Source organism: Lineus longissimus, chromosome 4 (genome assembly GCF_910592395.1).
Source record: "Lineus longissimus chromosome 4, tnLinLong1.2, whole genome shotgun sequence".
NCBI lineage: Eukaryota > Metazoa > Nemertea > Pilidiophora > Heteronemertea > Lineidae > Lineus > Lineus longissimus.
The window spans coordinates 8168351-8194748 of record NC_088311.1 but is presented as its reverse complement, the minus strand read 5'-3'; the positions used below and the strand labels follow the sequence as shown (position 1 = coordinate 8194748).

The following is a 26398-nucleotide window of genomic DNA, read 5'->3' as shown; positions in this document are numbered from 1 at the left end:
ACAACTCTGTCATCTCTAGCGCAATATACCTCTCTATGGGAATGGAAGAGTTAATGGCCAGCTTTTCTTTGGGGGCATCCTTGAGGACTCTGCGCCGCATTAACATGGCCAATAGTTTTATCCAAGCAAACATAACCCCCTTCTAGATCGCATCTTTCAGTTGACTGCGGTGGGAATACGAAGCAACTGCATGGTGGATATACCGACGAACAAGCTATATTAGGTTTTTCTTCACATTGATGCCAGGGTTGCATTTATGCCATTCCATGACGTATTTCATGCCACTCTGCAAACATCAATTTTGATCGACTCTTACTCGAACATGAGGAGTTTAATGCTTCCCGCGTTTTGATAGTGAAGTATGTTTTTTTTTGTTTCTCAGTGAGCGTATAATCTGTAAACCTATAGACCCTGGATCGAGAGCAGCGACATTTTCGATCTCAGATATCATCCTTGTTGCCTTGCGTTCCTCATCTTCAGATAATTTTTGCTCAGCATATTGTATAATATACGGTGAGGCAGTGTTTCATATTTCTGAAAGTCTAGTGAACTGCATGACGTTCGTATACTGCTTCATCCACGAGGATAATGGTGTCTCCTTCTCAACGAACCTACCATTGACAAAGGTATCAGACGTCATTCTCTGACTTGTAGCCAAGCTTGTAGTTGTTCGAGTCACGGACAAATTATGCTACCACCCTGGATGTAGAATTACACATACGTGCTACCACCGACACTAAAATCAACACCTGTCCACCGATCGAACAGGGTTTGAGGTGTTTCTCATTGAAGGGGAGGGTAAATTCGTCAGGGCACTATTGGTTCACGATTAAAGATATCCAAACCTTTGGACTGCTTTGAAGAGCCTCTAAAAGGAAAATCTCTTACGCTCTAGTCGATTTGTGCATAGTTTCACATTAGTTCAACCTTCAGATGCGCCGGTGGCTTTCCTCCTTCAAACACCACAATCACTTCTGTCGCAGTACCAATGTAGGAATCTCAAAGAGATATAAACCTGCCTACATGAACCAACTCAGTCGGTTTTGATTTATAGCAGCATCCAAGAGGATCTAATACAATCAATATACTCATCCTATGAATAGTTCAATCTAGAAATACGCCGAGAGCGTGCGGTGATAATTACTATTTTAATGGGCTGAATTGCTGCTCAAAAGACCTGTTGTTCCTCGTTACTTCGTTACTGTGTCTGGTGACGGTGCTCTAACACAGTTAATTTGATTTTATGAAGCTAGTTAGCGCTACATAAGGATTTAATTGCTCAATAAGGATATTTATCGTTAGCATTATAAACAAGTGGTGTATCCGTGATGAAGATGAGAGCTATGCATACACAGTGCTGTACAATGTTGTTAGCATAAGTATAAATCATGCTACAATGGGTGTCCTGGTAACTGAGGATAAAGATAATCAGGGACAATATGGTGACTACTTCAGCAATTTATTTAATCTTATTTTCAAGCTGACCACAAGCTCTTGAATGTTCTCGCTGTCGTGCATTCGATACAACAAAGGTTGGATAAGGTCAGAGGTCAGCATGCAAATTAATGAGAGCTTTCTGTCAGCATGTAAATAGGCCTAAAACAAATGTATTATTCTTCATGACATTGTTTATCCAAAATGGTTGCTATCTTATACTCCAACCATGTCCAATAAAGTGTCCATTAAAATGTCGCGTCCTCGGCTACATGTAGGAAATAATACGACATTCTGACGTTAGAATATCTAGCACATTTCTGAAGATGGTTAACTACCAATTATTTAGGTATTGCAATTTTCACGATCGCCTCCACGAAGTCGTCTAAGTAGCGGCGTGCGAAGAAACCCATTAGATTTTTATGGGCGTTAGATTAATTTCTTTGAAAGTGTTTGGCACGGCAATCGCAACTGACCACGAAGGCCAGTAAAAATAATGTTTTACCAATTAAAAGTCTTCAGGTGGCAGAAGATCATTTTGATCCATTATCGTCAAACGAATCAGGAAAAAAGTTTCACTTTCGACTCATCAACACATCTGTGCTTCGTATCTGACATTCCTGTGAAGACGCTTTGTATTTGATCTTCTACAAACGCAACACATTTTAAATGTCACTACAATAATATCTTTGCAAGTGACATTTGCTCGTAAAACTTAAGCAACATTTTGAATGCACCTTTTGTTGACTTTGTTGGCAAAGGTATGGCTTGTGGAATTTACCCAGTCTTCAGGAAGTGGTGCATCTAGAACATCTCCAATAAAAAAAGTTTTTGAGTTCTTGAAAAACGTTCAGTATGGAAAGGAAGATGCCAAGAATGTCATTCAAAGAACCCATAAGGTCTTTGATATTTTGGAAACCACCAATAGACCCTTAGGGGGTGAATGTTTGTAATGGGTGAAAAACCCTAAGACGTTTTTCAAAAGCTCAGAAATCCTTATTTCTTAGAGTGTATACGTGATGATCATTTGATGATAGTCTAATCTGATGAAATACCATCCTGGGTCTTATTGTCTTATGCTCCCTTTTATTTCAAATTTGATAAGATGCAAAAGCCTTGATGGTGAAGATGATGAAATGATTGCTGGATTGGCCGAACCGAAGCTCCCCTACAACAACCAGACACACCAATTACTTTTATTGTTATGATCGGCTGACATTGCTTTGTACATTTCCATAAGGGCACTTCATCAATTGAAATTTATGGCAGAAATGTATGGTATTTTGTTATTCTGAGCTGTATTAATGATGGTGATCAGTGTAACAAAGGTAATTTAGATCTGAAGCCAATGATATATTGGTCGGTGCTGGTCAGCTATAAATCGGGAGGCAAATGAAATCATTAATGTGCAAGGACACGTCGGTACTGTATACAGTATTCATCACCAGCAATTCCGAACCTATTGCTCATCGATCATTCGTGCAACACTCCGCCTAAAATGTACTATAATAATACATATAGGCAAAGTGTACTGTAGGTAATGTGTAATGCGTGGGAAAGTGTACTGTAGATGTGTAATGCATCGACAACGTGCTTTGAAGATAATTTCCCGATAGCAGAGGTTAATAATGTTTAATTGGGGTAAAGAGAACATGTTTATGGAAAAGATTCTGCCAGTGGGCAATCGAACCCTCAATCAACAACAGACTACACCTTTTGCCGAACTTTCCAATGTTTCTCGGCAACAACGAATTTAGCCAACCAATTCGATCAATATTTAAGCCTTTTACCCTTTGGCTTGGCTAAGTATTGTTTAATTATCATCCTAAGGTCATGGCAGCCTCTCTGGCAACTGACTTCAAACAGCTTCTGATCCCTTGGGGTGTGTCGAAAACCTAAATCAGTAATGTCATATAATTGAATTTCCCACCTCTAATTGGTTTGTCGAATAGATTTTTGGCGTCAGAGTGAACTCATATCCACGCAGTTTCAAATCATCCTCGAAAAACCAGAGCCAGTCGCGGGTATCGTATCCTCCTCCCCTCGCACACATCACTGAGCTCGTTAGTGCCGAGTGTTGGCTTAAAGTTCACGGGATGCCGTCAAATGGACTTTTTCGTATACGTTTCAAATTGTTGCAGCGAACCATTGAGGCTTCAGGTACGCCCCTCACGTGACTGATATTTAGAACTGAGACACCTTGACCACCTTAATTTTGTTCGGGTGGAGCTGTCCTTTCGTCCAAAACCTCCATCCTCGCGGTGTTTGGTGACCCAACCAGTACATTCTGTTCGGTATGAAATCCTTAAACGATGCAAGCGAACTGACTAATTTTTAAAAGAATATTCGGGGCAATTGGGTTACTTCATGTGATGTCATTGTAAGAGCAGCCTCGTCTGTTCCGCCATCAGCAAGATTAGTTCGTGATCCAGATCCCAGTTGGCTAACTGCATTGGATCCGGTGAGCAATAATCTACGCCATCAGTGTAGGTGATACGTCAATTTCCGGACCTGAGGCCATTGCCTTCCAGTCGTACAGCTGCCCCTGTTCCGAAGTGATATCATCCTATTAGGTAACCTGGGCAAGGAACATTTCGACTTCGCTCTTGTCATTGCACTCCATGTTGACCTCGAAACCAGTCGGTGATGCATGTACGAATCTCATTCTCACAACACCGAACTTCGTTCTATATACTTGTAGTCGCTAACTCCTGACGAACACCGCGAGGATGGAGGTTTTGGACGAAAGGACAGCTCCACCCGAAGTGATATCATCCTATTAGGTAACCTGGGCAAGGAACATTTCGACTTCGCTCTTGTCATTGCACTCCATGTTGACCTCGAAACCAGTCGGTGATGCATGTACGAATCTCATTCTCACAACACCGAACTTCGTTCTATATACTTGTAGTCGCTAACTCCTGACTAACTACCGGTGTTCTTTGACAAAAACGCTCTCCCTTCCCCTTTCCCACCCATGCAAACGCACGCATCTCGTTACCTTCAACCACACCGTCGACTCTGCATGTACCTCAACATTAAGGCATTACTCGAGTTCTCCAACACTCAGATCAATTCCTGCCCAAATAATGAGTATCGCGCAGAAAAAGATTTCGTATCCTTCTCACATTCATCAGGCTTCCTGTGATAATGTCATGATTAAGCCGGAATTAGTAGCAGGGAATAGGGAAAGGAAGACGGGTTGTCCAACAATAACCAAAGGATGAGAGTTTGATGGAGACGATATGCGGAAGTCACGTTTGGAACATCTTGTGTCGGGCAGATCAAGCATCTTTGTTCCACCCGCCGGACAACCAGGGCCTTGCGCGACGACAAACATCGTTAGCATGAATGGCGCTGCGTAGGCAAAGCTTCAGAAGTCACGATTCTTACAAGTGAAATTCTGTATACGCTTGCATGCCGTTTTTTTAAACCAATCAGTGCGGGGAAAAAAAGCAATTCGCATTCAGGCTGTACATTTAGCATCAATTAAGGTTTTCTTGACGTCATTCAGCGCCTTATCAAAATCTTCAACAGTCTTTTGTAGAAAAGTCTCCCGAGAGATTATGGAGGTACCGGTTGGCGTTGAAGGCCATTTCTGTACCATCCATATTGATCACTGTTCGAACGCTGATTGATATCGTTGCTTGCATATCAAAATATCGTCAGGGCGTCAAGGATGACATCGTATACTCACTGTCGGAAGACGCGCAGAAGAGTTTTCCTTGGTGTCACAGGACATCAAGTGAAAATGAAAAGGTCCTAGTGTTGTGCTAATAACTGCGCGGAATTATAGTTTGCCTGGTCCATGCACTGAACGCCTGCGCGGAACCTCTTTTAAAAGCGTCTTTTTTTCCATTTGTTTCAACGAACTAGCACGGTTCATGTCTTCAATGAGATTAGCAACGATGGATTTAAATTTAGTTGGGCTGCATGTTACCGATTGGTAACGATTGGTAACGATTGGTTTTGGTGGCAAAGTATGAACTGCAAGCTTCTCTCTATAGTTGCAGCCTGAGTGTGTTGTCCTCAGTATGTTCTTCAATCAGCTTGACGTCTTATGGTACACCTTGGCAATTACGTTAGTCTGAAAGATACTAAAATTAGAATGCAGCTTTATTCATCATCTTGTTAAAGCTTGAACTAACATGATTTAACAATTATTTGCCTCTTGCGTGTTTAACGAAGCTCTTCATAGACACTGAACATGCACTCTACTCACCAACAAATCAACATCCTAATCCGTCCCTCGATGATTTCATGAACTCAGGCAGACCGATTTGATTTTCTGGCGTCCTGAATGTCAGGAAGTGCAATGTGAATGTGTACTGGAAGCTTAACCAGGCCAGTACCGTTTATTTAGCTATAACATTGGAAATGAGCATCAATCACATTTGCCAGCTTCGGGGAAATGGGTCTCCTTGACAATGGGCTCACGAGTCATTTATCTCTTGGGTCGACCAAATGAAAACTAATCGGAGGTTAAGCTGCCCATCGCAGGGCTGTATGATGTGAGTGATTGATTGAAATTATTTCAAGGTGATTATAATTCATAAATTCATAATTCATATTCCTTTTTACTCTTTTTCAGGGGCCCTGAACTTTTTTGTCAATGACTGAGAACATTTCCTGAAAATGAGCAATTCTGTTTTACTCATATTCAGGAGGCTCCAGGATTTTTACCCAAAGTTGGAGACAATCCTGGATATAAGTAATTCTGTTTTACTCATATTCAGGAGATTATAAACTTTTTAGCAATAAATTGGAAGGCATTCCTGAATATCTGTGCTTCTGTTTTACTCACATTGAAGAGAACCAACACTTTTTAACCAACAATTTAACATTATTTATTGTTGTTCCTGAATATCAGTAATTCAGTTTTACTCATATTCAGGAGGCCCTTGATTTTTGATTCATTCCTGATGAGTATTTCTATTTTACTTATACTCAGGAGATTTTTACCAACAACTATTTTGAATTTTGATATTTGTCAGCTTTGTCGCAATGCGTATCATGTTCTCTACATACTGTGTCCATTTGAAGAGCCTGTTACAACTCGTGAAATAATGCGCACAATACTGCTGCAATTTTTGAATAACAACATGTTATTGTCGATTTGTTTTACTAACGACAGTTTCTATTTGCTCCGCTTAAGGCTCTATTTCACACAAGGTTCAGATCGCCATACGTTGGTGGTTAAACGGTTAGAATGCTGGACATTCGACCTGGTGGTCAAGGGTTCGACTTCCCTTGATTCCACTACATTTTACTCTTTTTTCTCTCTTCATTTATTGTTATTTAAAAATTCTTGTACCTTTTTCTCTCTTCATTTGTTGTTGTCTAAAAATTCTTCTACATTTTTTCTCTGTTCATTTATTGTTATTTAAAAATTCTTGTACATTTTTCTCTCTTCATTTGTTGTTATTTAAAAATTCTTCTACATTTTTTCTCTGTTCATTTATTGTTATTTAAAAATTCTTGTACATTTTTCTCTCTTCATTTGTTGTTATTTAAAAATTCTTCTACATTTTTTCTCTCTTCATTTATTGTTATTCAAAAATTCTTGTACATTTTTCTCTCTTCATTTGTTATTATTTAAAAATTCTTCTACATTTTTCTCTGTTCATCTGTTGTTATTTAAAAATTCTTCTACATTTTTTCTCTGTTCATTTATTGTTATTTAAAAATTCTTCTACATTTTTTCTCTCTTTTTCTCTGTTCATTTATTGTCATTTAAAAATTCTTGTACATTTTTTCTCTTTTTTTCTCTCTTCATTTATTGTAATTTAAACATTCTTGTACATATAGCATATCATTACTATTACATGTACTAATATTAACGTTTTCATATCGATATTATCTTGAAAACCCCGAACCCGAACTTTACAAACCCTCGATGCAATGTTCACTATCGAGTGCTAGTATCAAATGATATTCATCCAGCTTTTAACTTTAAGATATATTTTGAGAACAACGAGATGGGCGGCATCACTTCTATGATATCGACGACCAAACTCCAAACGCTTAGCACCATAACGACCTGTTCGAACTACAAAACATCCTTTCGATAGATATGTTCATTTTTCACAAAGAAATTGTTGCATTTCCTAATAAATAATTGTAACATTACATTGCTTCACCTGCTCATCCGCTTACGGTAATAGATTGGTGTAAGCTCTTGTTGATTATTCTAACTTAAAAGTAACCAAAGCAACAATTCAAGTTGCTCTGTGACATCGTAAACCACATCCTACCACTATACATGTAATAAAGTATGTATATCGGAAGTAGGTAGACAGATATTGTGATGAATTGCACCATAAAAAGGTGCTGTACCATGTTGGTTATAAATTATTGTTGACGCAAACAAGACGACGTACCTCACTAACAATGCTTTGGTGTGATTTCGAAGTTCCTTTGAAATGTACACGAATGGTTTACATCGCATTTTCCCAGTACCTGTCTCTGTGGAAGTCAGTCACCTTAGAAACAGGATAATACGCAGGAATACCATTATTTTTTTTTCCGGATCTCTTACATTTGGATGTCGTTAGAGGCATACAGGTTGGAAGTGCTCAACGATGCATTGATCTCCGTGTTGTCAAATGCAAAAGACAGAGCTCTCTCGTTTGCTCTCGACAGAATTGTATTGTTTTCCGCGTCCTTCACTTAACCGCTTGATACGAAAGTGGATGCATTCAGATACTCGCAGTCATTTAAAATACGTCGCTGTTAAAGTGCAATTCTGACCATTTTTTATGATAATTTCTTATCAATTGCAGTTTAACCAACAACAGGGTGTCATGGCATGCAGCAAGTATGGAGTAAATCTATACATGTACTTGCAATTGATTACGTGTAATGCTACAAGCTGTAACAATGTTTTTAACTATGTACACGTCAGTACACGTCATATTTTCAAGGTTAGCGGTTTGCGTTTGTAGCCCGATATCGAAAGCAATTAGCGTGAGCGGCTTACGGCTTAACAGTTTTTTTCCGATCTTATATGAGGTTCTATAGGTTTTCTCTGAGTGCGATAACTAGAACGCACGCGTCACAGCTTTGTTGCTTCACTTTGCACCGAACCAACAAAAGGTTTTGCTATGCGAGTGCCGCATGCACTTTGCGATTCAAGCAAAATCGCATTCTACGGTTCTCTCATGAATGTAAGCTTACATGTATATGAGATACAATTAGATCTCTGCGTTCAGCTATGGGAACCAGCTATACCAACCTACATGTATACTAAAAGTAATCCAAAGCTTTCTAATTGCCACTGTTCGACTGATATCAATATCAGCACCTATTGCGTTGAACAAAGCGCCTTTCTCTCTGGTTTGTGTTGGCATGTTTTGAGTTAATTTAGTATATGGTACATGAAACAACCTGAAAGCCTGCTGTATCGGTTCGTAACCGGTGTCTTGTGCATTTTAGGAGACGACATGTGCATATGCGTCAAGATTGGCGAAATTTTTGAAGTACAGTCGAACCTCCATTAGTGACCACCTCTATATTAAGGACAACCTCTCAATTAAGGACACTACATGTAGGTTTCGTCCCGATTTAGTTGTTTACATTCAATTTGACCTGTCTGATCAGGACACCTTTCTATTAGAAGAGATGATCTAGTGTACTCAATCCCGACATACTTAACATCTTGCCGATATTCTGTTAGCTCAATATTCCTAAATCATGATTAAGCCCCCGGCCCCTCCCTGGACTATTTTCTCGATTCTGCTCATCAGCCCGAGGTCGCATTCTCCTGATTCTATTGCCAGCTTTCAACAAATCATCTTACACTTGGGACTAATCCGCGGAACTGGTGATACATGCTACGGATTGGCGACGCAAGAACTTATTGCCACTGAATACCGCATTGGGACTTATTCCTGGTTCAGACGGTAATACTTCCCTTTGAGATGTGGTCCAGGATCAATGATTTTTATGATGAGTAGAATTGTAACGACCAGTTATTTTGCGTACTCCTGGGAGTACGAAGGATACGTTGAAGCTTTTTTACTCTATTCTGCATGAAATGGTAGTGTGAACAAGACCATTTATCGGGAATAATCGTTTATATTTAAGGAATTGTACTGAACTGGAAGTCTGGTTGTCGCGCAATGCGCAGTGGTTTCAAACGTTCAACTTACTAAACAGTTGGTTGCGACACTAGAGGCGCTGCGCCAAAGTGAAGCCTGATTTACTTTTAAAACAACAATATCTTTCTATTCAATTGTCTTAGAATCCAAAACTTAAACTTAACACGATCGCCAACTTCGTCCGATGTGTGATGGACTTGTGACAGGTCCGGGTGACTGCTTTAACCGCCTGCTAATGTAATTGAAATGTATTCCTCCTCAATAGTATTTCTGGCAATCAGATTACGTACGATACGAACTCATGGGAGAGCCGTTCATTGGAATTCACGAGACAGTGATCGCCAAATCATCGGAAAAGTCATGGTCAGCGAGAATGTAGGAGATATGATGGCCTTCGTGGTAATTACTCCATTGTCGTCTACATATGATATAGAAGGTTGCTGAAATCACCCTTAACCCTCGTCGAGAAGGGTTTTGGAAAAATGCGCCTACAACAAGAAGGAATGGTAGTTCTGGGGAAGGATTTCCCGCAATGAATGTGCTTCAAGTGCAAGCGTTTCGCTCAGGATTGGCGACATTGCAATTACACTTGTGTTCCACAACGGGACTCGCCTGTCAGCCACCTTGATTTCCAATCCGTTCCTCTTCTTCCCTTTCATCCCGTTATATTCCGTTACATATTCTCACTGCTATGGTTTATTTACAAGGTCATCACCGCCGCGGCCATTTGGGATGTCTGTGACGTCATCCCTGCGTCAGACTACCATTAGCATCGTGAGTGATATAGTGTTCGATTTCAGACATTCCCAGTCAATTATCCGGTCCCCTGATGGAAAGCGTGATGTGAATATGTCGTAAATCGTTTGAATGGATTTGGAGAACTGGAGATGATTTGGAGAAAAACTTACTTATGTATGGAAACGGTACTTATCACGCCAACTGTCCAATGCATTCATCTTGTCGACTCATCTTCCTCCCGATGAAAATAATTTTGAGATGATGATTACTTTTATATACCACTCTTTGTTGGCACTTTGGGCTTGGATATTCTTTTACGCTTATGAGGCCTGTATTATTTTACTAATACCTCAACATCATTGTCGCGCCTGCACCTAAATTGCCGTTGGCGCTAACGGCGAGATCTTGCGGTATGCTACATCAAGAATAGTCGCGATGGTCCGTCTTGTCTCATCCCCTATTTGAGCCCGTGACGTCTATTACTTTGTTTTTTCAACCATGATAATTCTTTAGTGATGTGCACTGTCAATCTCCCCATGAAGACATTATCACATTCTCAAAATTAAACATTGAAAACAACTATCTAATAGGCTTTTTTACTACCTTGGTAATTGCTATTGCACCGACTGTGAAATTATTTGTTTTAACTACCAAAATCCCCAATGATTAGTTTTTACTAATTTCACAGTTGGTGCAATAGCAACTATATGTGCCAAATTAGTTGTTTTTACTGATAAATTTTTAGGAGTGCAGGGATATCGTTAAAAGAAGAACATTTGAAATCGAGAATACCAGTTGATTCAGTTAATCTCATTTCAAGTCTGCGTTATGCATCGATCAAGCAAGCACGTAGATATCCATGATTTGCATTTAAACGATCCGGAAGTTATTCCTGCGCACATTTAGTAAACCCGCGGGATTATTTATTTATGCAAATTGATGAGACGGTCACATAATTGCCATTTGCTACACACAAGTTAAGTGTGCCAAGAATTCGCAATGGCGAGACAATATGTATAAGGCCGATGTACGTGTTTGTAATTGTATTTTCAATAATCATAATGCGGACAAATAATGTCAAAAAAGCTAAAAGTGATACAGATTAGTCGAAAAATGGGAAGTATTAATTTTTTTTTCAAAGACGACAAATTCAACTTGATTGATATATTTCTGAATGATTATCATGTGATTTGGATCATTTAGCTTTAACACTGACCACCGCTCAATCTTGATTTCATTCGTAGTCTCTTTAGTTCTGTAAACCGGAGCAGGTGACTGAAACAAGCCAAGGAAACCCCTAATGTAGTGTGATTCTCATTCTTGCATGGGTATTGCGAGATGACCACCACTGATTTTCCTGCCCCGGCCGTTGCTGTCATCAAGATGTCATCAGGTGAAGATAAAACGTCGGGGCAACTAACGAATGTGATTATCAAATTATGGCGGTGCAAGTGGACGAAGAGGCAAAAAGACTTATTGCATCTTCGGGCAAATAAGCAATAGCGTGAACTTTGGTCCGTGGCAATAGCCTAGTCATGTCAATGAAGAAGATGATGAGTCGTTACGATCACGAAGATGAGGTCACCTTTGACAATCTGGCCCCAATAGTGGCATAAAGGGAAACGGCTCGATGCGATAGTGTACAATGGCCGTCACCCGTAAGTAGTATTACGACAACCCTGGGCTAAAATTGACCTATTTTGCGCTAATGATTGACCCAATTAGCTAATTAAGGATGTCCTTGAGTTCCAAAGAGTTTGACCTTGAAATGAGGAATGATTTGAAAAAAGCGGTTGATTAGGAGAGTGAGAACGATGTTGTGGAGTTAAGCCCAGGGCCATCGTAATACTACTGATGTTCCTTTGCGACCAGCTCATGCCGATCTACGTATCTTGACCCTCAATTTATTGACATTGCTTAGCTTCCAGACAACGCGGATATGCTACAGATGCAATGCCGCTGGAAGATCAGTATGATCTATCCTTTAAAGGAAGAGACTTTAGGACTGGTAAGTTGGCATGCCCACAGCTACGGCTCACCGAGCCAAACCAAAACCTTGTTTTAAATGCATTTTCCCCTCCTGCCGTAACAGCGAAGAACTCAGGGATGCTCCCGGGGAAGCTTCCATTCTTCAATCCTATTTCCCTTCTCATGTATGTCTACCTAATCGCGTATATTGCACATCAGAATAATCTTCTGAAGGCCTTAAAATTTGACATTAATAACAGGATAAAGAAAGACAATAATGGTGTTATTTTGCGAACGTATTTCAAAGGTCATGCTCAGATTTTAGATCAATAGAGGTTGTTTTCACCTTCAGTGGGTACATGCACATATTTATACGGAGTGAGCAGTTAGCCATAAAATCAATTTATCACAAAAACTTAGTAATTCTGCTTTTGTTACATTTTCGCATCACATGAAAGTCAGGAATCCAGTTTGAAATCAGCCTGTGGTTTCCCCATATCATTAGTTTAATGGTTATTTCCATTTAAGATATAGTTCTTCTTAACTTGTCGATTAGGTGTGTTTGAATGAAGAAACTGATGAAACTTCTTCAGCCCAGTCAGGTTTACAATGTGGTTTCGAAGTTTAGATTATCTCGTCAAGGCCTAAAAGCCGATTTGTGGGTCGGAGTCTGTTAAAAATGACCCTCCTCCTCCTCCTCCAGCCCGTAAACGAGCACAAAACTGTTAAATATACAAATGTATTTCAAAAGCTAAAAATCTTTATTTCTTTGAAACGCCACCATTGCTTCTCGGGCGCCTTGTTCTTTATGTGAACAGGAAAAGTTGTCATGTTCTTGCTGATTTATCACACAATTACGTCCTTTAGCTTCGGAGTGAGGTTTTTCAGCTCCAATAAGAGTCAAATTGCTTTTAGGATCGCAGTATCTCTTCCGAGTGTGTTCTGCATGAATAATGCCACTGCAAAGTTTCCATAATAAGGGGGGATGACTACAATTAAAACGATATCAATATGTCCAGAATTTCTGACTCATGGAAATTTAGAGATGACAATGTGTCCGAGAACGACGGATATTTAGGGTTTCATCCGATTACCAAAAGTAGGCTTACACACCGAAGGTTCTTTAATTGGACATGGTATTGTTGGAGACCTAAAACAATTAGAGTCATCCTTCCACAGGTTACATCCCAAACGCTGTGGGGCGGCCTTGGCGTCCCTCTTCCTTTATCCCGTTTGAAGAGTGATGAGGATCACGAATGAACTGCCACGGGAATCAAACACCTGACAGTTTGCTTCAGTAAAAATGCATAAAAGGAACAATTTGAGGGCAACTTTTCCTTCGTTGGCATTGTGTTTTCGCTACTTTCCTTGAGCAGAAATGATGTGGGAAGTTCTGTCAGGTAACAGGTCTTGACCAGTCAGAACCTCCGTATTTGATCATGGCATTGGTGTCGGTGCCGAATGAGCATGATACATGTAGCTTTCTCTTCTGCTTGGTTCATACCTGAAATAAAACCCCAAAGTGCTGCTTGAAGAAAGTGGCACGTATGAGTACATAAACATATTGACATCATAATACGCAATCATCAAACAGTAACCTTTCCCGTTCTCTAAACAATTATCTCATGCAACCACAGTATGATTAAGCCTGGCGTGATGGCTTTCTCCATTACCACTAGCCCGTCAATACCTCATAAATAAAGATGAAAACCATCCCGGAGTGAATGTGAGCTCTACCCAAATCCCCAATGAATCAATCAGTGCCGGTTTATTGACCCGTACAGTATTGCACTAACTGCATCAAAGGAAAACTATTCGATATTAACTCAAGCATCTAGTGACTTAACTGCAATCGATCCACTCTTGTTAGTGCCCGATGGTGATGAGGACCGTACCATCAAGAGAATGATCAGCCCAGGAAGCTAATGTTTCGGTCATCTTTCGCAGAGAGTTTTGGTTACATATTTTCTTCATCCTTACTGCTTAGACATGTTAGAAGGTCACTTTTACAGAGCCAAGAACCCCACTCTTTGTTTATTGTCAGTGATAAAACAGCCTCCGATTATGAGTTTTAGAGGTCGCGTCAAGTAAACGGCATCAATTTTTCGCAGCAGGGACACGCGCGTGTAGTAACAACCCATCGTCTCTACTCTGGTTCGATATGATTTCGATATTATCAGCAAAAGCACACTTACTGCCACATGAACGTTTAAAACACTTATAAGTTAGTTTTGTATCGGAAACCTTGTAAGCCTTAACAATCATCAGCTTGATGGCATTGTGATGTCGATTTTTAACCTGCAACAGTTTGCCTGGTCTCATCGCTCAGACGCCGTCAGTTCTTGTAATGGCCGGAAATACTTCCTTGCTTAGCGTTCCCTTTTTCAATATCTATCATGCTGCGAAAAGATCAGTTATGTCCCTGGGGGCTATTAATGCTAAAATAATATCACCCTGCATCCAAAGAAAGCTATGCTAACTCTCTAATCATTTTTAATTACCGGTAATTGCTGAACTAAAATCTGAACAATGCCAAACATAAGTACGAAAGATATTTTGCTGTCTGTTATAAAACTACTTCCTGATATTCACCGCTTCAGCCCTAATACATTAATGGTGATACTTATACACTGCGGTCATATTCGTAATTTGCGGGTTATAAGTTAGCACGCCATTGCATGTTTTACCTACGGCATTGTACCGGTAATTACTGTTAGTGATAGAATGCCATGAAATCAACACCTCAGTCCCCAGGGCACCAAACTCAATTTGTCAAGATCCTGCAAACGGCGATGCTTTCAACATTTTTGTGTTTTCCTCACCTTGGTTATGATAGCATGCACTCGCTTCAGGCCAGACGTCCGACATCTGATGCATCTGGTAGAGCTTGCCGTATTGGTCCATTGGTATAATCATCCGACTCTGAAATCCGATGTCTATAGAAATCCAGTTGATCTCAAATGGCGTCATCCGAATGATGTTAATAACCGAATGATGTTTACTTGAGCTAAAGTTTGATGCCAAAAAGACACCTATTTGTCTTATTGACGGGGACATCACTTAGAATTTCCCTGTGCAACCTATTCGTGTCACATGCAGGAGGAAGACGAAACTTTGGTAATGATCCTTCTGCAGGTTCACCTACGGAATCCTTGCCGACCTTGCCATTACATATTACCATTGAGGCATGCACGTTGATACATTTTGTCTTGTTCAAGGGAATGTGGGCAGCCCTGGCTTACTCTAAATGTCAACCTTGCAATGACTTTTTGTTCGCGACTTTTGCCAGTGTAAAGCATGGCCACTCACGCCGAGGCTTCTTCTACAATAATGGACGTCGGCGTTTTTTCAACAAAAGAACATTCACTCCTCTGACCTTTAAAATATAATCATCAAAGAAAATGTTTGGAAAAGGTCGAAACGTGCATTGGAGACCAATGTTTACAACTACATGGATGTGACACCATGAACTGAAATGTTGGCGAGTTTCAGCAAATCTAAACGTCTCTCCCATGACTTATCCGCATTCTAGTTCTATGGTGTAAGGTAAATTTGTCAGTGACGCGGCAATGCATGTACGTACATGTATATGTATACGCGGATACGTCATACCTGACATTATTTTGATTTGCTGAAACTCGTTTATAGTGAGTTTCCGCATCACTCCCAAATTATGATTAAACGAAGACGAGTCTTTGCATTCGTGAACATGTATGTGATAACTGTATATTACAAATACACAGCCTGTGGCAAACAACGCACCTCACTGTAAGATATTGTGATATTTGTTGGTCGATCGCTCCGTTAAATTCACGAACATTACTGTTCGTGAGCGATGCGGAAGCTCACGAGTATGCAAGCGAATAAAAATAGGAAATGACATACTTGACAGGTATAAGAATGTGTTTTTATCATGCATGTACGTACAATATAAATGGCAGGTGAAGTGTTATTTAGTAATTATGTTGGGAATATCATGTTAATAATAAGATCTCTCGCTGTCAATATTTTTGACATCAAAATATCAGTCATTATGTCTAATCTTTAACTTCTTTAACCCTGTTATCCGATTCCATCATGGGTTGAAAGTGCCTTGCGTGATAAAAACTTTACCCATGATAAGTTAATTTTACCGGAAAAGGGCCAATGTCATCACCAGCAACATAATTACTAAATAACACTTCACCTGCCATTGCATACGGCATTCACTAATACGCAACAAACCAACTCCTCCGGTGAAAAATTGGCAATCAGCGTTAGTCGTGATCCCGCCTTGGTTTTTTCACAATCATTCTCTGGTGCAGAATATCCTGGCAAATATTTACAGTTATCTGTGTAAGCACAAAGGACGGTCCTATTTCCATGGCAATGGCACATTTAAAAGTAATGAACTGGCAGATATGTCATGGTTGTCCTATACTTTTGCGACTACTCGAGATTAGTGATCTTTGTAGTTGCTGAGTAGGGATTACCCGGATTATCCACTGTGGGTCACATCATCAAAGAAATGATAAGAATGATGATAATGACAATGATAATGATAATGATAATGATTATAATAATAATAAATGTACATGAATGAATGAATAACAACAACATGAAGAGAAAAAAATAGTAAAATGTAGCGGAATCAGAGGACGTCGAACCTGTGATCACCAGATCGAAAATCCAGCATTCTAACCATTGAACCACCAAGGGTTTCATGTTAGGATGGAGACTTTCGTCGCGTCTCATAGCCAGGCTATAACCTATGGCGATGCACCTTGTGTGAAATAGAGCGAATTTTTATTTCACACACGGTTCAGACTACGAGAATTTTTTTGTGGTTGCCACTTCGATGAAGGACCTATGCCAGCAGTAAATTATAGTTCCCATTTATGACATTTCTAGAATGGCTCCCGACTGCTCCTTGAGACCAGGGCGATTAGAAACCTTTGTGAATGGTCTTGTCAAAGAAGCAATTGAACCCAAACACCAGACATTGTGATAGCGCTACGGTAGCCAGTGTGGATGTACCTAACTTAGTGTCCTCGGAACTTCCTGTGCAATCTAACCATGAACACGCGCCCTACTTCGAACTGTTGGTCGACTACGATTCGCGCACCGGTCACCCTTGCCGATTTCTACGATAGCGTCTTCGTCTGAAACCTTTAGCGCCATCCGACGTACATGTAGATCTACTTGTCTTTTCTGCCAAAAAACTCTCTCAAGCCGCTTATCAGGTCTCTAATGGTTTCAACGTTAAAGGAACTCAGGATTTCTTTCGTTTTTTAAAATATCTTTGTAGTATCATGGACTCGGCTAAACCATTTCTTTTCGTCATACACAAGTTATCATCATGTTGTATATGACGCGTTCGTGCTTGACATTATTGAGTAGCTCAAAGAAAAAAAACATGTTTGTTTACACCTGAACAATTCTGCACATTGGTTTCTCTCAGTCACGACACGCGAACTACCATGCCAGCCATTTACAGAGTGCTACCTTGCAGGATGTTCTCAGTGAAGGGCTTTTTTATGCATTTATACGTGATAAAGACTTCTCGTGCACACTCATAATCCCTCATTCCAAGCCATAGTTTTGTCTTTTATTTTCTTGCCAAGTATCATGGCATGAACTGCATATCATTTGCAGCAATTCACATAGAGATCTCCATAAAGAAGATGACACCGGTCATAAGAGATCGTGCGTTCGTGTGGCAGCAACTGCCGACCCTGACAAGTGATAAACGCATCAAAGACAGACTGAAAAATATCCCCATTCAGCTGTCTATGGAAGTGATGACAGCAGTCTGTCAGATAATCCTCACCGGGGCTATACTTGGAGGTAAATGTTGGTCGCTTAATCATGGCTCAGTGGATAAGTAGCGCTTTCAATATTATGTAGAATTTTATGATATCGTCTCATTTTAGAATAAGAAAGAAAAGTTTGGGTCATCGTACTGGCCGGCTATACACAAAATGTACTTTGAGCTTTTGAAAAGTAATCAGCACTCGCTAACACTCAGGTTTTTAGGCTTACCCCTTAAGGGGCTTTTCAGGGAAATATGTTTTCATGATTTTTCAGATATGAAAAATATTACGGAGTTTTCTATCATCCAGATAAAACCCTGAATGAAGGAACCCTTAAGATATTTGACCGCCAACACCAATATACTCGTATGTATACCTTCAAAAGGTTAAGTGGGTAGGCTGCCTTTCTCGTTTGGGGGGGGGGGGGGGGCGTCTCGGAGGCGCCGCTTCTGACCATGCAGAGGTCCAAAAAACTTGTCTTTCGACACCCCAATAAGGTTCGTGTTGTTCAGCCTGCTGTATTATAACTAGCATCTACATTGAGATGTTGAGCACGGTATCATTTTCCTTCTGGATTTCTATCAGCTATAGTGTAATCCATGTCACACTTTGAATCGTTACGTTCTTTATATGATACAATAGAAAATCATGTTGAAAACACAAAAGGCTGTATCGCGTCAAATCCTCCCACGCTGAAGAAGATAAGTAATGATCTCAATGGAGCTTAGAAAGTTACATGTACTTGTCGGTGCAGGATGAACTTTCCTTTCTGTAAAAGAGGTGAAAAAGAATGACTGAGCCAAGATGGTCGCTTCTCATTATTTGAATTGATGATACCAAGTATGTCATGTATAGAGATCGTTTGGCCTTTATACATACTTGATGATGCTAAGGCCTTCAAGACTCCTTTTCAGCATGGAAGCGGACAGTGCAAGACTAGAGAAAGGTTCAGGAGAAGTGAAAGTCAGGACCCTATATTATTATATGTGGTGGTCACCCAAGACCAACTGATATATATTTATATAAGCATAAAGACTTGTCTTTATTGATTCTTGCAACAACATAGCAATTGTCCTATTCCTTGACCGATACATCAATTAAAAGATCTGGTCTGAAATCAATTGCTAGGTCTAAGCAAAGACTGTGATTCTGATCAAATGAGAACCGCTGATGGTGGTTGTGGTGCCGCCTTGTATTTGTGAGAAGAATCAGGTCTTCTCTGATCTTTGTATCTAAATTACTGATGGGGAGATTCCAGTCGGTTAAGTGGATACGAGATGTGAAATTTCAGTGATAATACTAATCTCTCACAGTTTGCAAATAATACTAATCTCTCACAGTTTGCATGCTTTATTCCAGTCGGTTAAGTGGATAAGAGATGCGAAATTTCAATAATCTATACTATAATGCGCGTTGTGGCCGCTAAATAGGAGGCGATTTTTGTTTCAAAATTGGGCCTCGAAAATGCGTCGAATTCTTGCAACTTTTGGTTTCGTAGGTGTGGATCATAAGTAAGAGTGTCACTGAGGGTGTCATACGTCGAATATCTTGGTGGTTTTAGAATAAATAACAACCTTTCAGAGAGCACGTCGACTGGAGAGCTCCGCTCATTCTCAAAAGCATACACAAACTTCACGCATATTCTCCCTGCCACATCAGTATTAGCTTCCAGCACGTATGTCAAGGCTTGCACGTATGTAGTGCTACACAACCTGGTCCATGGTGCAGGGTATTAGCAGGGAGATTAATGATTAGCCTATCTATTTTAGTTCTATTCGAGAAACACTGACCTGAATGATAAGGCAAATTCTGCGGGTGTCTACAAAACCAAGACCCAAGACCCAAGACCCAAGACCTACAAAACCAAGATCTACAAAACCAAGACCCAAGACCTACAAAACCAAGACCCAAGACCTACAAAACCAAGATCTACAAAACCAAGACCCAAGACCTACAAAACCAAGACCCAAGACCCAAGACCCAAGACCTACAAAACCAAGATCTACAAAACCAAGACCCAAGACCTACAAAACCAAGACCTACAAAACCAAGACCCAAGACCTACAAAACCAAGACCCCCACCTACAAAACCAAGATCTACAAAACCAAGACCCAAGACCTACAAAACCAAGACCCTTGAAAGTTACCGCAAACGTTAGAGCTGACGCTGGTTTTAAAATCTCACTTATGTAACCATTGAATATCATCAAATTGGAAAATTTGTGTCAAGTTCACAGTAGTCTTGAATTTCATACCATTGTAGCTAATTACCAACTCTCCAAGTAGTGAAATTTTAAAGCCAGCGTTAGCGCTAACGTTGGCGTTAACTCTGACTCAGCAACCGGGCCCTGCAAACTTTCTGGGACACCATGTATAATTTGCAAGTTGGGCTGGGCAGGACAATGCCTTCTTGCATGTCCTGTTGGTTGGCACCAGTGGATAATGTACCTGTGACAGAGAAATGAGAGAAATAATCACACATATGAAAAATATGGAAACCAGGACAAGGAGCAGGGCCTGGTTACCTGGCCCTGATCTGCAAATCTGCAAATCAGTTTGGATTATGCTTGTTGACGGGTCTTGGTTTTGTAGGTCTTGGGTCTTGGTTTTGTAGATCTTGGTTTTGTAGGTGGGGGGTCTTGGTTTTGTAGGTCTTGGGTCTTGGTTTTGTAGATCTTGGTTTTATAGGTCTTGGGTCTTGGTTTTGTAGATCTTGGTTTTGTAGGTGGGGGTCTTGGTTTTGTAGGTCTTGGGTCTTGGGTCTTGGGTCTTGGTTTTGTAGACACCCCAAATTCTGCAGAGTGTCCTACCGGAACATGCAGTCAGGGTATCAATAAACAGTTATGCCAGGATGGACAGAATATGTACAGTGGCCAGCGCTTGCTCTTTGTTTTATTCTTTACTGACTGATGTTGTCAGTTTGAATTGCGTTCTGCATCTCTCCATGCGCCTGGCTTTAGTCCGACAGTGGCATTGGGTACGGGAGTGGGTAGGTGATATGCCTAATATGTGAGGGCCTTATTTGGAACAGGACCTGCTGTCACTGGTCTCAATGCATTGTGCAAAATAGCGTACTCCAATCAATCTATTGGGGGTTGCATGTAGATAGCAGCAATAAGTCCCTAAATGCAGTTAATTTCGTGTTTAAGCTTTAATTAAACTTCAGTAAACGTTAGAAATTTAATGTAGCTCAATCATCGTGCCCATTTAACTAATGTATATTACATTTCAACTTTGCCCGCTCCATGGGTATATGCTAGTAATACTAATTCACCTCTATAATCTCTCACAGTTTGCATATAATACTATGATCTCTCACAGTTTGCATGGTTTATTTCAGTCGGTTTAGTGGATAACAGATGCGAAATTTCAATTAATACTAATCTCTCATAGTTTGCATGCTTTATTGCAAAGAACGGGTTTCCGTTTCTCATCACTAATGTGCAGCCGAAAAACTCGAACACCGAAATTCACTGCTTCACAGGCTGCCGTACTAGTCAGTCGATGACCTAGTTTTGTACATCGCACGCGGCGCAACGTGGAAGCTGAAGCCGAATGATAACGGGACTCTTCTACCACGAAATTTCTCGATTTTACTCTGAATTTCCCCACCAAATTATCTGTTAAGCGAGTGAATGATCTGCTTTTGTCATAGATGTTAGCAACCAGATACCGATTTAGCGTAATCAGTAGTTTGTTGCGCAGTTTTCTTCTGCCACACGACGTGGGCACTGTACATACACCTGCATCATTGTCGCTATGCAACTCTTCCAGGGGCCGTCTCCAAACCCTTGAATACATCGTCGGACTGCCACTGGATCCGATGGGTTCGAGCACAGGCAACTGAATCAAGGGTCAATAAGGGGTCAAATTATTGTAAAATGTCCATCTTGCTACTTCTTGGATTTCTTGCTCCCTCTTCTGTCTGAACCATTTTAGAATGTTTTTGACCCCTTGGCCTACTGACAACTGATTGAGTGACCTGTGGTGGGAGGTGCACTTCCTCGGTCTGGTAGTAGGGGCTCAACAGAGGACACGTCAGAGATAGTTTGATTTCAAGTGACTGAATAAAACTCTGATTTAATTTAGTGATGGGCCTATCCTCCTCTCAGTCACATGTCTCGGGCACCACAGCAGAACTTTTCTTATTACAATTAAAGACCTTTTGGAAGAAACGAGATATCCCACCACTTTTATGGCTGGGAAAGGCCTACTATTATGTCTGGTTGTTTAGGCTCGACCCATTGAGGCGGGAGTAGAAATCGGGTTTTGTCGGGCTTGGAATCTTATTGGCGAATGGATCCAGTAATATCAAGACTTGATATAGACTAGTCTTTATTAATTCATGCTAATTTGTATGTGATAATATGATACTAGATATTTTGATTGAAAATTCTAACACAAAGTTAAAAATAAAATAAATTGAGCTGAGATCTTGATGGCTCTAGAATAAACAATTTGGAGTTGTATGCTGTAGTATCAGGGGGATCCAGGACTCCAAGAAAAAGGGGGTCATCTCAGTAAAAAAAGGTGGGAGGTCGTTTTTCATGTTAATTTCCCAAATTTCATTGTCAATTCAAAGACAGCACTTGTGATCAAATCTGTCTCTATCTTTTTTTAGGAGAACTGCAGAATGGAGAATCATCAAAGATATTCGAACAGCAGATTAGTGACCCAGAACTCACTTGATATACCTGATCGCCGTCCAAATCATTTGAAAATAGGTCCAAAAATAGAGATCACTTCCGATTCGCCCTCAGGTAGCACCAGAAGTTATGAAAGGTAAGAGACTGCTGTTGTTTTATTGTCTTTGTTGTCCGATATGAAGCTGTTGGTCTTAAAATGCTACCGGAGAACACAAGAGTTCATAGGTTGTAACCACCTAAGGTACTTTTAGTAGCATCGTCCGTGGGTCCGTCCGCTAGGGCTAGATGGCTAAAACTTGGTGCGATGGTAGCTTTGGGCAATATGCCCAGAGGTATTTTTCTTTTTCGCGATATGACCTACTTTCTGGCCTCCAGGCGGCCATCTTTGAAATTGGTTTTTGCCTTTTTGAAGCTAATGGTTGTACGTAGAGTGATGAAATTTTTATGGTGGGTGTATCTTATAAGGGTTAAATGACATATCACCCAGGTTTTTGATTTGACTTACTTTTCAATGTCACAGAGGTCAAAGTTCACTAAATCACTGATAGGTGGCGCGATTCGTTTCTATTTGAGCTAGAAGGTTCTAAACTTGTGAGGACATATATCTAGGGACCCTCTATTCTACTCAAAAAATTTGTTCTACTCGGACTTCAAATATGACCACCAGGCGGCCATCTTGAAAATTAAATAAAGTCGGATTGCAACCAAATTTCATGTGATTGTATATCTATGTACTCTCTATGATAGCCTTGATTTTCAGTCAAATCCATAGACCAATATGGCCGTCAGGCGGCCATCTTGAAAATTAAACAAAGTTATTACTCAGAAACTAATGATCGGATTCCAACCAAACTTCATATGTGATTGTGTATTTATGTACTTTTATCATTATACCTAATTTTCAGTCAAATCCCATGACGAATATTGTTGCTAGGCTGCCATCTGGGAAATCCAACGAAATTCCTATTATTCCTTAACTGTTGAACAGATGTCAACCAATTTCCATGTGACATGTACAACACTCTTCAATAACCATGAAATTCAGTCAACTTTATATCCAAAATGCTATACGTAGATGGTACCGGTGACTTTCTTTTGTGCCATTGAGCCGAGAAGAATAATATCATTCAATGGAATCAAAACTGGTGAAACTAGCCAGAAACTGTTCTCCCCATATCCACTGCAAATGACATGCATTACATTACCTGAGGTGAGCACATGGTCCTTGGATCATTTCATTAGGGTCTTTTGTCTTCCTCAACTGGTCTAACCTGGTTATTTTTGTTAAAGGTAAATTAACAAAATAATGCCCCTTCAATATTTTTTTCTCCAAAATTGCGTTCTGGTCATCACATGTGATGATTTTCGATGAGAGACAAGAAATATTGATGCAAGGAATATGGACCAGGAGGAGGTGGTAGCTAGCTGTCCCGATGTCCCGTCATAAAAAATACCCCATCTTGATTCCCAAGTGGCAATTTTAGCAAGTCCATGTGACAATTTCCCAAAAATAACATGGTCTAGCTATCTGAAAATCCTAGGCGAATTGCAACCTGAGCGACTCAAAAAAAACAACCCTGCAGAATTTGGTTTGAATGGACTGCATTTTTGAGTATCTCATCCAGAATTTTTTTTTCCCAGGCTTATACTTTTGTCTTAATCTTCATGTAGGAAAAATGAAGAACAGGACAGATTGTCCGGCCAATCATTAAGGTCAGGCTTGGGTATGAACGTATTGTGCAACTAACGCCGAGTTCTTCTTTAGGCTACTAACAATTTCTTTAGACTTCTCTTAGGAATTCTATCCTTTGTCATGTGTGTAAAGCATGATGTCAACCAAAAATTCAGATGATGCTTTATCCCTCCCTTCAGCTATATACAATGTAGATGTGTTGATGCACTCCTAAAACATTATTTGAGAAATTCAGTGCTTTGCCTGCTGTCGCAGTCTGGTCTTATATAAGCGCTTATAAACCCCTCAGCTGAATATGGCAATAATCTGTTTATATAAATATATGGTGTTGATCTTTTCTCAGTGATGTTGCATGCCATATGTAAAGATGGAGTAAGTGATGTGATCTATAAGTACCACCCAGGTGTGCTGCATTTGATCTGTGTGTGAAGTTGTCACCGCAGCATCTTCTTGTGGCTATCTTGTGTTGTTGTCAACTGTATTTTAAATAAAGTTTTGCTGAAAAATATTTATTTTAAAGTTATTTGTCGCCCCCAATTTGTTTTGGGAGTGTGGCATTCATTGTTCTCGTTGGTTTCATGAAGGTTGAGACTTTATGTTTAAATTATTACCATAATTAAGTAAGAATTTCGAGAATCAGCAATTTTCACGGGAGGAAATGCAAATGTCTGAAGTCATTTAAATTTTTGTTAAATTTTGCGATAGATGAGGTCTTATTGTCACGACTGTGAGTATACCATAATCAAAAGTCGTGTTGCTGTCCGAGGTAATATCCCCATATTTCAGCCGTGTCTTTCTCACGTTCTGCCACTGTGTATTGGTTCCTTCTCTCACCTTGAGATGGCAGCGTTGTTGTTCTGCCATCCTGGCGGTCACTTCTTGAATCTTGTAATATTATTTAACGTCAGCGGAGCTGGTAAAATAATGGTGTCTGCCTGTCCATCCGTCAACATGGTGTCTGATTGGTAATCGTAAGACCGAGAGATTTCAATTTGATGTCTAATTTAGATCAAGAGTCTGTCCATCCGTCAACATGGTGCATGTTTTGTAACCGTCAGACCGAGAGATTTCAACTTGATGTCTAATTTAGATCAAGAGTCTGTCCATCCGTCAACATGGTGCACATTTTGTGACCGTAAGACCGAGAGATTTCAACTTGGTGTCTAATTTAGATCAAGAGTACACGTGTATATCATTTATTAGTTTATTTGAAGATACCCAAGTCTTTTACTCGAAACTAGACTTGCTTAGCCACAAAGCTAGGCAAAGGGTGAGTTTACTATTACTTTTACAGTTTGTCTCTCTTTAATGGAGCAGGAGACACTTAGGAGACAACAGCCTTTTTCTTTTGGACATTTCATATATTTTTGTCATCATTCCTCATTGGGTTTAACTTTGTAAGACGTCAAACACTGGTTTAATAGTGGAGAATGCATCATTTTGATATCTGAACTCCCCCCTCAGTGCGACATTTTCTGATAGAAGTATCCTTTAAATCACACACTCTGGAATCTACCTCAAAACTTCAGTTATGAGATAGGAGTAGGATATCTGTATCGTTCAGATTAAGAAACTTTCACTGTGTGATATTCAAATGTATGTTATAGATTGATAAAGTTTAACATACGTGTAATCAAATCGCTCGCCTTAAATATTTTTGACCTAGTGCTCAAATCATCTTGAGCTTGACCTAATTTTCAAGGTCACGGCGATCAAACTATAAATTTCCCAGAAGGTGGCCCTTTTTGTCATATTATTTGTCCTTACATCATGAAATCGTCATTTAATGAACGGGCTAGACATGTCTGCATCGGGAATAAAAATTTTCATCGTATTTCGATTACTTCATTACCTGACCAAGCAATCTATTCTGCCAGTAATTGGCTAGCATAGTTTGTATGTAATATTGAGGTCCATCCCATGAGGCTGAAATTTTATAACATCAGTCATGAAAGCTTTGCTTACTTCGCTCAAAGCGTTACCTTAATCTTTGGGGACACCCATGTCCAGGTGACTCTGACAGGCAGA

The 26398-nt window shown here is 40.1% G+C and overlaps 2 protein-coding genes across 2 annotated transcripts in view; one reads left to right on the top strand and one right to left on the bottom strand.

Annotated features, from left to right (window-relative positions):
- LOC135486151 (3',5'-cyclic-AMP phosphodiesterase 4C-like) overlaps positions 1-26398 on the top strand; it is a 249309-nt gene that overhangs the window by 5018 nt on the left and 217893 nt on the right. Inside the window, exon 2 of the mRNA XM_064768707.1 lies at positions 22653-22813. Coding sequence (XP_064624777.1) covers positions 22665-22813 — 149 coding nt within the window. The 5' untranslated portion in view covers positions 22653-22664. The remainder of the gene's footprint in view (positions 1-22652; positions 22814-26398) is intronic.
- Positions 1-26398, bottom strand: part of LOC135486154 (uncharacterized) — a 127449-nt gene that overhangs the window by 44812 nt on the left and 56239 nt on the right. The window lies entirely within an intron of this gene.